This window comes from Cinclus cinclus, chromosome 5 (genome assembly GCF_963662255.1).
Source record: "Cinclus cinclus chromosome 5, bCinCin1.1, whole genome shotgun sequence".
Classification (NCBI taxonomy): Eukaryota; Metazoa; Chordata; class Aves; order Passeriformes; family Cinclidae; genus Cinclus; species Cinclus cinclus.
This window is the reverse complement of record NC_085050.1, coordinates 73,791,948-73,804,263: the sequence shown is the minus strand read 5'-3', so window position 1 is coordinate 73,804,263 and position 12,316 is coordinate 73,791,948. Positions and strand designations below refer to the sequence as shown.

General features: G+C 46.0%; 1 protein-coding gene across 1 annotated transcript; it reads right to left on the bottom strand.

Annotated features, from left to right (window-relative positions):
* Positions 1-313: 313 nt before the first annotated feature.
* Positions 314-10,552, bottom strand: RASSF6 (Ras association domain family member 6). Its single transcript, XM_062494085.1, has 10 exons — positions 10,482-10,552; positions 6,327-6,405; positions 5,820-5,971; positions 3,989-4,080; positions 3,357-3,541; positions 3,157-3,258; positions 1,913-1,964; positions 1,283-1,401; positions 1,099-1,196; positions 314-403 (listed from the first exon to the last, which is right to left on the bottom strand). The coding sequence occupies exons 1-10, from the start codon at positions 10,550-10,552 to the stop codon at positions 328-330; spliced, it is 1,026 nt and encodes a 341-aa protein (XP_062350069.1). The 3' UTR covers positions 314-327.
* Between the last annotated feature and the right edge of the window lie 1,764 nt (positions 10,553-12,316).

The following is a 12,316-nucleotide window of genomic DNA, read 5'->3' as shown; positions in this document are numbered from 1 at the left end:
TGTTTACTGCAATATTTTTCTACACCAGCCTCTTGGTGCCAGGTCATACATCAGGAGGATTTCAAGCCTCGGGCTTTTCAGGGGATGCTTTGCCCAAGTTCCAAGTCAGATTCAGCGTGTGTTGTTCTGGTGAAGCAGTGCACCTTTTCAGGCGATTCCAGCCGGTGCAGGAGTGGGGGCAGTTGAAGCTGTCACTTGCCCATTTTGCCCTCTGCCAAGCTGAAGCACTGCTCAGTCCCAGCCCACAGGAGGCAGCAGCAAGGACTGCCCTTCAGCAGCCCGGGCGTTCCCAGGGGCCATTCCCGGGTGGATCCAAGGGCCATCCCATCATACCGTAGTCTCTGCTTTTTTAACACTTCGACTGCGAAGCTGTTGCCGTATCAGGTTCTTCTCTCTTAGGTACCTGAGAGGGAGAATGCATTGAAATTACCTCTGCAAACTTTCAACCCAAATCCCAACGAGCTGGTCAAGTGGCAGTGAAAACTCACCCAAGGCAGGCAAGTTTAGTATCTTCTAAACACTTCGTGGACACTTTGATTCAACATGGTTATCAGCCCATCTTCCAGTAATGGGTTTATGGCTGCTGCAGCCTCTTAATGCTCTTGGACTCAGAGGCTCACAAATATGGGAGCCCCTCTGGCTGGGACCTGTGGGGAATTCTGGACTACTGCCAGGGGGATCTATCCTGTCATTCGCTTCAAGTTCTGAAGGGGCACCTGGCACTGATGTGGCTTAAATGCTACAGAACAGAAATAGTACCACATGGGTACTGCATTTATCCTTTCCAAGGGAATACACAGCAGCAAGTACAAACTGAGCCAGTCAAAAGCTCAGAAAGCAAACAGCAACCAAAATAAAGAGAAATTATCCTGAGGGTCCAAATTTTCTGAGGAACCCTCTCTGTGCGCAGTCAGTATTAATTCTGGAATCGTTAAGAGTAACAGGATAGGGAAAGGATTGTAAACCCTCCAATCCCTTCAGCCTTCCCATCAGTGTTCTACCTGCACTCTGCAACATCTGTATGTTCTCCTCATGAGCCAGGCCACAGCTGTACAGATTGCCCTGGAGTCTGTGACACCTCATTTTGTGTCTGTTTACCTTGACTTTGTCCGTTGAATCTCCTGCTTCTCCTCTTCATTTATTCTGTGCAGAATCGACTCCAAAAAGGGAAGATGAAATGAAATGTACTGAGCAACCTAACGAGGAGAAGACAGGAAAGGCACTGCCAACTGTGCTCTTTAAGAAAGATTCCATGAACACTAAGAAGGGAGGATATACATACGTCACTGCTGATCTCTTCCACGTTCCCATCCATGAGGAAGAACTTGGCAATCCCCTTAGAGGGCCCCAGCAGCAGCCTGTGCAGCAAGGGAACGTCTTCACTCCTCAACTGTTTCTTTTCTGGAATTTATAAGCAATGTCACAGAACATGGAACACCCCACAAGATCTCTGTCTACCACCTGCAGTCCTGAACCTTTTTTCCTGACACACATCCCATCCTGACTTAAGTGCAATTATCATATACCTTACAGGTCCTTAATAAGGTGCGATTTAAAGTACCTTCTCTTCAGTTCCCTCCTACTCTCTCAGGTGTTCCCATTAATTAAGATCAGATCTCCCTTTTCCTGAAAAAGTAAGAGTAAACTGCTATGCAAGTAAGCTTTTTTCACTGAACAATGAGTATTTTGAACTCAGCACATGCAATCCAAAGCTGCCAGCTGAAAGGGCCCACAGTACAATTATTCCGCTTTTCCTCTCCAGAGGAGACACCTCTGAAGGGTCTCTGAGAATGCAAAATGCCACACCACACACACAGTGCATAAACGAGACAGAGGCCTGGGATGAGTCCTGTTACTTCAATGGACACATTCCACACACACAGAGAGAATGGTCAGAGATCAGCTGGCTTACCTCCAGATGCATGGATAACATAAAGTGCGAATTCATGGGGGCTGTTTTCTATCTGTGGGAAAACAAGAAAATCCATTCAGACTCACAGATCTTTGCAGCACTTTCTTCTCAGCACATGCTCCCTGTGTGTCTCAGCTCAGAGATTTGGACCCAAGTCTGAGACAGGGATTCTGTCTGTTGAAGAGTTAAAAGACACTGGATCTGGGTAAGACAGAGAGCTGTGCTGCCATGTTCACTGTCCCTGTGCCAGCCCTAACCCTCACATTCCCATGCTGCCCAAACTAGTAATGCACTGTAACCCCGGTTTGCTCCTGCCTGGCTTCCTTGCAGCATCCTTCACTACTTCATAGAACTCACTTCTCCCATCACATGTAGGTCTGCTATTTGTGTTGCCATCAGGGTAAACCCTGTGACCTACCCTCGTGGTGGGTAGGTCTGACAGCCACATTCAGAAAACAGAGGAGCTTTTGAACGCTTCCTTTGCAATTTATTCCCTACAACTTTACACCCTGCTCTGTAATTCCTTTCCTTATTATGCCTAGAAGTTAAGTTTCCCTTCGAAGACACTCCCAAGTCCTACTAATCTCAAGAAGTAATTCGGCAGTAGTGAAGTCTAAGTTAAATGGGAATTTGAAGACCATTGAAATAGAAATTAAACACTAAGCAGCCATTCAAAACCAAGACATTAGATAAATACGCAGCAGTAAGGGCAAAGCTGCTTCTGTTCGACGCTGTTGGTGGGAGATGGTTCCAAGGAAATTCCAAGCATAAAAAAAAGGTAGTTTCAGGCAGTATGGCACTGACCTTGAGCAGTACTTTTAACTCTCCCTTCCGCACCTTTCCCTACGCCCGGCTCCAAGGGAAAGCCCGTCCCGGACACCCCGGCGGCAGCCGCAGTTCCCGGGGCTGTCCGCGGGAGGGCAGCACCGCCACGGGCGAGGCGCAGCCTCTGCCGGCCCCGGGAGCGCCGGGAGCGGGGATTGAGAGAAGCGATCCGGCAGGTCCCCGATCGCAGCACACCGCGCACCCAGTGTCACTTTTCTGGCCTCCGAGAGTCCTGAAGCATGGGTAATATAAGCCCAAACCACGCATTTAAAATTGCCCAAGTGGGCTTTTTTTTTTTACGCTCTACTCCATGCACTATCCCCGCCCAGTTATTCCCCGTCTTTGCCGCAATTCTGGAGTGTGCATTGAAATTAACGTTTCCAGAGCACAGCCACACTTCCTCCTGCCAGCAGTCTTACCTTAAACTTACGAAGCAGCTGTTCTATCACTTGTCTGGTTGTCATCTGGCTGTTGATTCTTATTTTGGTTTCTGATCCAAAAGCTGGAGTGAAAATTGATGTCTGGGGAGAAGAACAGTCACGGTGTGAATGTAAGGCAAAACTCACGGGACAGGGTTCCCTGTCCCTCAGGTGCCAAAGCCAAGCCTAAAATTTCTGACCTCGTGGTTGTAGAAGTGGCCGTTGATTGAGAACCTGTGAGTTTCTACTTGTGTCCTGGCTATCGTGGGGAGCTTGGTCCTCTTGCGCACGGCCGCGGCATCGCTGCTGGTCCGGGGCAGGGTGGCACAGTCGAGCTCCTGCTCCCTCCTGGACTTCAGAGTGTGACTTTCATAGCATGGATAACCTGGGCAGAATAAAAACCACATAACGTGTGCAGCTGCCCACACCATTCCCTGCCAGCACCTCCAGAGGAAGGAGGCTTTCGGTGAAGGGCTTTATTTACTATTTATTATTTCTTTTAGTGGAGGGGGGTGGAGCAGGAAAGGAACAAGGCATAGGCATAAGATGCAGAATAGGCTGATTGCAGTGGTTGCAGTTAGCTGTTCTGTTCCCTCGGCAATGATTTCTTGGATAAAAGCACGGCTCATTCCCACCAGATGTTCACCAAGTCACCTGCACAGCACTGCTGGCCCTAACCGGCCCTAAGTCGGCGTTTCCCCAGCTTGCAGTACATGTTACACTGAGCAAAGAGATTTCCTGTCGCAGGTAAGGAAGGCCCGACGTGTGAGATTGCTTTCGCACTGCCACAGAACAAAGAAATTGTTGTTAGCATGAGAGCACCGACACTAACTTTGCTCAAGGTCTGGCTGTTCCTCAGTAGACTTCAACGTATCCCCGCTAATGTGGTGGAGGTCATCAAATTCTCCCCAGCGAGTCATTCCCCTGAAAGACCAAACACATTATTAATTATCGTGGACTGCTCCTCATTAACTCAGCAATTTCAGTTTATCCAGCGGCCAGGGTTCATGTAATACATTCCTATCCCTGCTCAACTCACAGACTTCAGCACGGTAATTTTAGTTTAAGTCATAATAAAATCAGGTATTAAAATATGGTATGACCAGGGATCCCAAATGTAGCACATCCAGTTTAGAACCTGTTGAACATCAACCAGGACGTAATTTAAACAACTTGCAGTAATTTCTGATCTGTTTTACAGCAACAAACCCTGGACGAATCACACTCAGACTACCAGGCAGGCACACAAAACACATATATTGTTGTGTAATAGCTAGAGAACACAGGTCTGTAACACAGGTTAAATTACACACAGCCCCTGGTGCTGTCCAAACTAGTTGTGTATGAGAGCAGGAAGTTCCATCCAACCTTTCAAAAAAACGATATTCGTGTCAACATTTCCATAAATCATTGCCTAAATTCTTCAGCATGAGGTCTTCTGCCAGTTACTGCTCTGACTGAGAATAAATCAATTTGTAGCACAGTATTAAAAATTAATTCATATATTCCCAATGATATTCAACTATGCCCAATTTACATGCCAAAAAAGGTCTTGGTTGTATTCCACACATTTACCGAGTTCATTTAAGATCAGACAGCCAAGCTGCTCTGCATGCCTTAAAGCATGTCAGGGCAACCCCATGTTTCTAGGATCATGAGTTAATGTTTACTTTGGGATAGAGATTTCCACCAGTCAGTTTAAGAACTGCCATGCAGGCCACACGCACCCCACACCAGCAGACCTGGTCAAGGTAAACGGAGAGCCAGATTTGCCTAAAACTCAGGCTCTTTCCTAGTTACTCCTGTCAAAAGTCATCCCTGAATTTCAACAGCCAGAGATGGGAAGAAGACTTTACTGGAACTCCACAGCTGCCAAGGTGGCAGAATTAAATCCCCAGTTCCAACATGTCCCACATACAATCCAAGACCATGAGCAGTTAGAGAAATAAACTCTGCAATACACAGTTTAGCAGGGAGTCATTCAGAGTGAACATTGACTCTGCCTCTATATTACAAGATTCAGATTCAGCTCATCATATTACCTAACCCAGGCTTTGTTCAAAACAAAGCAAAAATACACTGAGTACCTGTATCAGCTGAGCACAACACACGGGGCTATAAAATGTCATTGGCAGCAGATGGAACAACTGGACTGTGGGCATTTTAAGGAGTTTTTACACTAAATTTTGCACAGACAAAGCCAGTGTTTGTTCCCTGACTTGAACTTCACCCGAGCAGCAAAGGTTCCACACCCCATATACCTGGGAAGGTAAGCTGGCACAGACAATCCCTCAGCACTTACCTGCCAGATTTTGGCTTCACGCTCTAGTGTGTGCACCAACATGAAGCTTTTCAGGGGCTATCAGTGACAGGTGTACATGGAAACACGTAGGGTTTGTTTAGGTCTTTTCCCATATTTTTACATACATCAATTTCCCAGTCAGGAATAGTCAGTTCCCAAGAAAAATAGCAACTTCCTCCAGCTCTGCAGCCAGAGGGCCAAACACAGAGACTACAAACACAAACCTTTCTGGCCAGCAGAAGCTGTTGAAAGACTGCTCTCCAGCAAGCACCACAGCCTTTGGGGAATCTGGGATATCCAGTGGAGCCACAACATGAGCGATCTTGCAATGCTAGCCTCCTTAGGGAAGTTCATACATTACCTTTTACTAGGGAAAAAATCCACATTCTCTGTTGTCTTCAGGGTCACAAAAGAGGGAATCTGCTTCTCATCCTGAATTTTTAATCTGATAGGATGTCGCACTCCCCAGAATATTGAGAAGATTCCTTCAATGAATGGTGTGCTTCCTTCTTGCTGGAGAAAAACAGTGAAACAGTCAGTGCTGCATAATAATGGGGTAAAAACAATCAACTAATAATAACCTATCTCCCCTCAAAGTAACAGGAATACAATGCAATCACTGAGGCTGACACAGCCGTGGAACAGATTACATGGAGAACACGAAACCTCAGTTTTGAGCAATTTCCAAAACAGCCAAAGCTGCAGGCTGACCTGATCCGTTCAGGAAACCAGTTCTGGTTTACTCTATTTGATGGAACATGTCATGCAATAAAAACACCACAGCAAGTGCTGAAGTCCAGTGCTGTGAGAAGAGAGCACTAATTGGTGATGTCCAGATTAGTGGAGTTCCTCACCCCTAAATCCTTACCTGACTAAATGTCAGTTGCAGATTCTCTTGATCTGAATAGTAAGAGTTGTAATTCTTCAGAAGAGAATGCAGCTCCTCTCTACGATAAAGATCACAATGAAACAACATTTTTAACATCTCTGTAAAATCCAGGTGCTATGTGGCAGGGTAACACCCCATAACTGTGCTACCCACTGCATCCTTGTAGAGGTTCGCTTATGATCCATACCTCATTTTCTGAGAGTAAAGTTTTGTCAGGTTACTGGGCTGCTCGTAAGTTGCTCCTTTAAAGACCCAGAGGAAATTAATTAGTCAGTCCCACATGACCTTAATAACACTGCCCCAGGATAGCTCTCGTACTTTGCACCTCCGTAGCAGGCATGAGGAGGAAGCCAACAGAACAACATCCCCATGCACCAATGTTGCAGGTTACTTGGACTAGGCTACTCTTGGTTTTCCCTGCATGATGGTTTCCATTCAGTTTTAATACTGCTTCAGATACTTTTCTAACCTCCAAACACCTACAGGATGTCTAACGTTTCTATTTCCCTCTGCTTGAAACAAAACAGCCTTGCACCATGTCTTTGCTGAGAGGAAAAAGGAAGGCGATGAGGAGAACTTCTGCCAACAAGCAAGGAGCCATGAAGACAAGAGGCCAGCTGCAGCTCAGGCTATGGAGGGCTGAACAACGGCAGAATTAACTGAAATGTATTTCAAGGCCATCGAGACTGAAACACTCCTCCCCACACCATTTAAAGATGACTCAGACTGTAATTCAAGCGAGCAACTCTCACCAGCAGAGGTGGTTAACCATGGGGAACAACTGCATGGGAGCGTACAAATTCTTCCTTATGGACTAACGATTGCAAGGGTTCCATGTCCTGCCTCACAGTGATGCGTGAAGACATCAAGTTTGTTTCCAAATACTGCCTCTTATTTCCACGTTTGTGTGAGCAGTTGGAACAGCAGGCCCACAACACCTGCAAACTCTGCATCACACATTCCTCAGAGAGCTGCTGAAGCCATTCATGTACCATCAGGAACACTATTACAACTCCTCCACCAATTTTAAATGAGAAGTGCCCCAGAGGAACTGACGGCCCACCGTGGGGACAGGCCCCAGGAACGTGGCCTTGGCACAGCTGCCCACACACCAGAGAGGAAGCAGGGACAGCCAGGAGGGCAGGCAACAAGTCCAGGCTGGGCTTGGGGCAGAGGGCCTGGCAAAGCATGATCATGCAAAGTTTTCCCTGGCATATCTATCCCTCCCCTCTCCACTTAATACACAGGACAGTGTCCTGTTGCTTTAGAAAGCTTTCTCCCATGGTGAGAAGGGAAAAGATCAAGTGGGCTTTTACCTAGCAGCTAACATGAAGATAAGGGCTGTACCACTAAACTCAAGGTCCATTGCATTCCCTGCTAATTCTGTGGATGAAAATTAATTTGCTTTCAATTACTGCAATTCCACACACAAAAATATTTTTAACTAGCTTTATCAACTGGACTCTAAGCAAGGATTTTCAAAATTTACTTCAACTGACTTTGGCCTTAAATCCTCAAAATACTGGTGACAAAACCATTTCTTTGGTTTGGGCTGAAATAGCTCATTACAGGTTCTTTGAATCTCATGAGCCATAAGGGACCACGTTCAGGTGATGCCACCAAAAGGGAATACAAATAGATTTGGGTATGAATCAGACACAAGCCCAGTTCTGATCACGCTGGCTACAGGTAAGCAAGATGAAGCACGTCTCGGCCTCGTACACAGGCAAGCTCCAGATGCAATTAATGGTTAACAGGCAAGTAGGAGATAGGCAGCTCTGCCTGACAGATGTTGTGACAGACCTGCTGATCCTTCTCAAGAGGTGCTTCAAACTCAGGTCTCTATGCACTTCACAGCATTTGGCAATCATTCTATTGACAACTGTTATTTCACAAGTATTTTCCAAGTAGGAACTGGGGAAGGTGAGTTTTGATACCTGAAGATGTATCAAAAATACAGAAGGACTTGGGTCAGACTCCGAGGCCCACCTATTTCTCTTAGTCCACGTTGGCCGCAAAGGCGAATAAAATCACAGATTCATAGCACTAAGTGGTCTGGTGAGGGTCATCTCTGAAGCAGATGCTGTTTCTCAGAGCAAGCTCTCAAGATTTTTGCACAGTTTCTTGCCTTGTCTAGAAAAATTGCCATTACCTTCCTCAGAAGTTTGCTTAAGTAAATCTTTCAGGTTTCAGCCTCGCATTAGTGCAACCAACAGTGACAAAACCACACAAGCAATTAGAAAAGCCCCGAGGGAGAGATTAACAGCAGCTCACTCTGACTTGTTTGTCCTTGTGCAGTAGAAACATAAGAGAAAAAAGGGGGGGGGGGGGGGGGGGGGGAAGAGCAGAACCCCCCATTTTCCTTCTTTTTGACCCAAAAGGGAATATGTGCACCAGTCTAATTCCTGGAGTAGTCTTACTGTAACACATCTTCCTACTGCCCTGACCTAGAGACAAATGCCATTTCTGCTGAGTTTGGCATCTGGAAAATCAGCAGCCATTGTGTTGCAAGCAGCTTTGTGACAACAGCCAAACACAGCCATTAACAGAAACCAAAGCCAAGTAACTGACAGAAAAACTCACTCCAAAAACATAACATGCACTGCAGATTCACCACTTTCTTCATAAGCAAAAGCAGGTTACAAAGGAGCTGCAAGATCAGGTGCCCCAGGGATAAACCACAACAGAGCCCAGGCTGCTTTCTGGAAACACTCACCCAGGACAGCTCACCTGTGCCCTCCCCTGCCCAAGCCCTACACACAGTCTGTGAATATTTATGGCAGTTAAGCTGGAGAGGCAGCAGTTCTGCCAGCCAAATCATCCCACAAGCTTTGGTCAGCCTTTTCATCCAGCCATTGTGCAATCCCCAAACAGCAAGCTTGCCCCATCAGCAAGATTCACAGGACAGAACTGGAAGAGAAGTAGTGCAACAGCAGATTCAAGGTATAGATGAGGGAAGACAGTCTGGAAATTGCATTGGAAGCAAGCCTGAGTGCATATGGAATGTCAGTGGTTCTTGAAACACTTATTTCCCTTTATGCAAGGCAAAGAAATCTTAAACCATGGCTATCAAGCAGAAAGGTCTCACCTGGGACGCACATCACATGAACAGCCAAGTATATAGGGGAATAAAGCCCCAGAGACACTGGTTTGTCTGGCACATTTCCAAATGCTTTTGTATGCCAAGTTCACACACATTAATTCCCTCTGACACGAAAGCACTGGGTCCCAAATTCGCAGCAGTATAAAGGGAACAACTCTTGAAGAGAAAGGGAGTGATGCCTCTGCTGCCTCTCTGCTGTGGGCAAAGCCCTGACACACTTCCTTGAAAAGGGAGAAAACAGCATCGCTCAAGCCACGTAGGAAAGTACCAGGATTCCGGAACAAATCTCTATCGCAGCACAATGAATTCCATTGCAGACCCCATCCCTGGCCGAGTCTACAGGCATTTTCTATCCCATAGGAAGATCAAGTGGGATGGAAATGAAGATAGAAGAGAGGCCCTTCTGTGTGCTCTTGTCAACAGGGGAAAAGCAGCTCCGTATGAAAGGGGATGGAGCTAAATGCCAGGTGGCTCAGAGTCTGGGGCAGCAGTAGGAAAACTTCCTCCCGGGGAAACTGAACTGTGGAAAGCATTCCACAAATTACAGTTAGACTGCAATTCCAAGATTTTTTTTTTTTTTTTTTTTTACAAGCAGGTGAAGGAGACACCTCCTCTGACCACAGGACAGAGCTAGTAGCCCAAAAGTCTTTCTGCACAGATACCCTGCAATCCGGGGCTGCCAAACCCCAGGCTGCAGACAGGCAGAGCTTAGCTCTGGAACTTATGGTCAATTCCAGCAGATTTCCAAGACAGGAAGGTCTTCTTCCCCAACTTGTAATTTTATTTCAGAATCCCCTAGAAGGACTGTTCTCCTTAAGGAACAAAACCCACAGACCCAAAGGTTTAATGCTCTGCTCTTTTAACTCCATGTAAAAGCCAACTCTGTTCTGTAGACAGGTTTAAACTAAGAGGTAGGCATTGCTGTTGCTAGAGGCTCAGGTCTCTGCAGGATCCCCTGTCAAGGAATAAATGTGGAATAACTTGAAAGAAAGCAGCAAAGTCATGAAATATTCAGGGTTTTCATAATTTACCTGGTTATGGACTTGTCTTCATTGATGAAAACAGAAGGCAGATGCTGTGCCTTCATAGTCACTTTCTTCATTTACTCAGAAGAGATGTATCTAAGAAAAAGGTGAAAAAAAGTAAATACGTTCGCTACTGCTACTACAAAAGACGGAATAGTAACCAAGCACAGAGCTTTAGTTGGCCAAGTGAAGCAGGCTGAGACACTCAAGCTGAGTGCTCACTCCACCATATTTTGACTACTTCATACTTTGCCTTAATACCCAAGTATTTCCCACTCCTCACAAAGAAAGCCATAAACCATTCCCATCAAGTATATAAAAGTACCTTAAATCCCAAGTATTGTATCTACCAGGACTTTCTCAAGCAGTTTTAGGACTACTTCATCTCCTGGATTATGCTAGAGTTGTTAGCAGTCTGAGACAGCAGCCTGTCTACTGGTCAGGATCCACGTGTCCACTATGGATAGGGCATTACTCAAGGTCACCAAACCACACCTGCAAACCACCCTCATCCACATGGCTAAAACCAGGCAAGGGAAGGAGTGTTGATGATCAGCTGTGTCCTGCAGCGCACAAAGAAAGCAAGTGGAACAGCAAAGAGAGACCAAGATGGTAATTTCAGGGAGGTAGCAACACAATTCACAGATTTCCACATTGGGATTTGAGCATCTTATGCAGGCAACGAGCCAGACCCACGAGACTTGAACAATGTATTCCTCAACAAGCTTAATTATGAGGTCTAGGCTCTTTCGTTCACCCTCAGGAACTAAAATGAAAGGAAGACTGAGCAGTTAACTGAACAAGTGGCATCACACATGGTGCGGAGGAACCCTCAAAGAACCCCATGGAAAAGAGCAACATCTCCAAGACTGCACTGGAAGTTGATCGTTCGACTTCCATTTCTCTTATTTGAGCATGATGACAAAGGAGTTTGGCTCACAGCACTCCACGTCCATTGTCCCTTATGCCAGGGGACTGAACTGAATCTGATTTCAGACTGCAATGGACAGGGCCTGGTCAAAGATATTTGCAAAATAGCAGATGGTCTACAGTCCCAGTGATGAGCAGCCTTCCACAAACTGATCTAGGGAACATTCAACCTTGAACAGATCATGGCTGGGCAAAGAGTAAACACCTCACCTCTGTGTACTGCACTACTGAGCTGCTTTTTTTAGATGTCACAGATTTTCCATAATCACAGATAAACAGCTTCTAACAAACATCATATATGGACAAATGAGATGTTTTGCATATGAACACCATGATCTTCACCCTGTAAAATACACAGGAAGTCATTTCATAACCCCTAAAACTAGAGTGCACTACCAAAAGAGCTTTACCTGAGCAGCTGATGTTTCTAGCAGGGCTCTGTCAGGAGCTCACTGAAAGGAGCAGCACTCCCTTTGTGCTTTGGGTGATATTCATCAAGACAAAAACATACTTGAGAGCCTAACAAGCCCAGGGACTTGTGTACAGACATGAGCCTGTGTGTGAGGAACACACTGCTGTATACCACTGCTTGGGTTTTCCCTCTGAAAGGACTTCAGTAACCACTGGCCACACCTTGAAATCTGGTTTCACGTCATTTACTTAAGACCTCTAAGTGAAGCAGCTGCCTGTGTCAGCGTTAATTTCAAGACGCTTTTACAAGATGCAGAGGGGTTTGTGTACTTTGGCACCCCAATAACTGCACATACACTCCAGCTTGCTCCCACCTGTCAGGAAACAACACGTTAAGAGCCGAGTCACCTCTATTAGCTGTAGAGCAGCGACACTGGCAAGCTCCAGCACTGCTTCAGTGCTTGTGGTTACACTCTTTTCTACAGTATTTGGCCTTAAAA

Excerpts from the sequence above, each read along its gene's own strand:
- RASSF6 (XM_062494085.1), bottom strand. The coding sequence starts at position 10,552 with ATGAAGAAAGTGACTATGAAGGCACAGCATCTGCCTTCTGTTTTCATC. Across the intron at positions 4,081-5,819 it reads GATTTTTTCCCTAGTAAAAG|GGGAATGACTCGCTGGGGAG; the intron begins GTAATGTATGAA and ends TTGGTCTTTCAG. Across the intron at positions 1,965-3,156 it reads AGCTGCTTCGTAAGTTTAAG|ATAGAAAACAGCCCCCATGA; the intron begins GTAAGACTGCTG and ends GTTTTCCCACAG.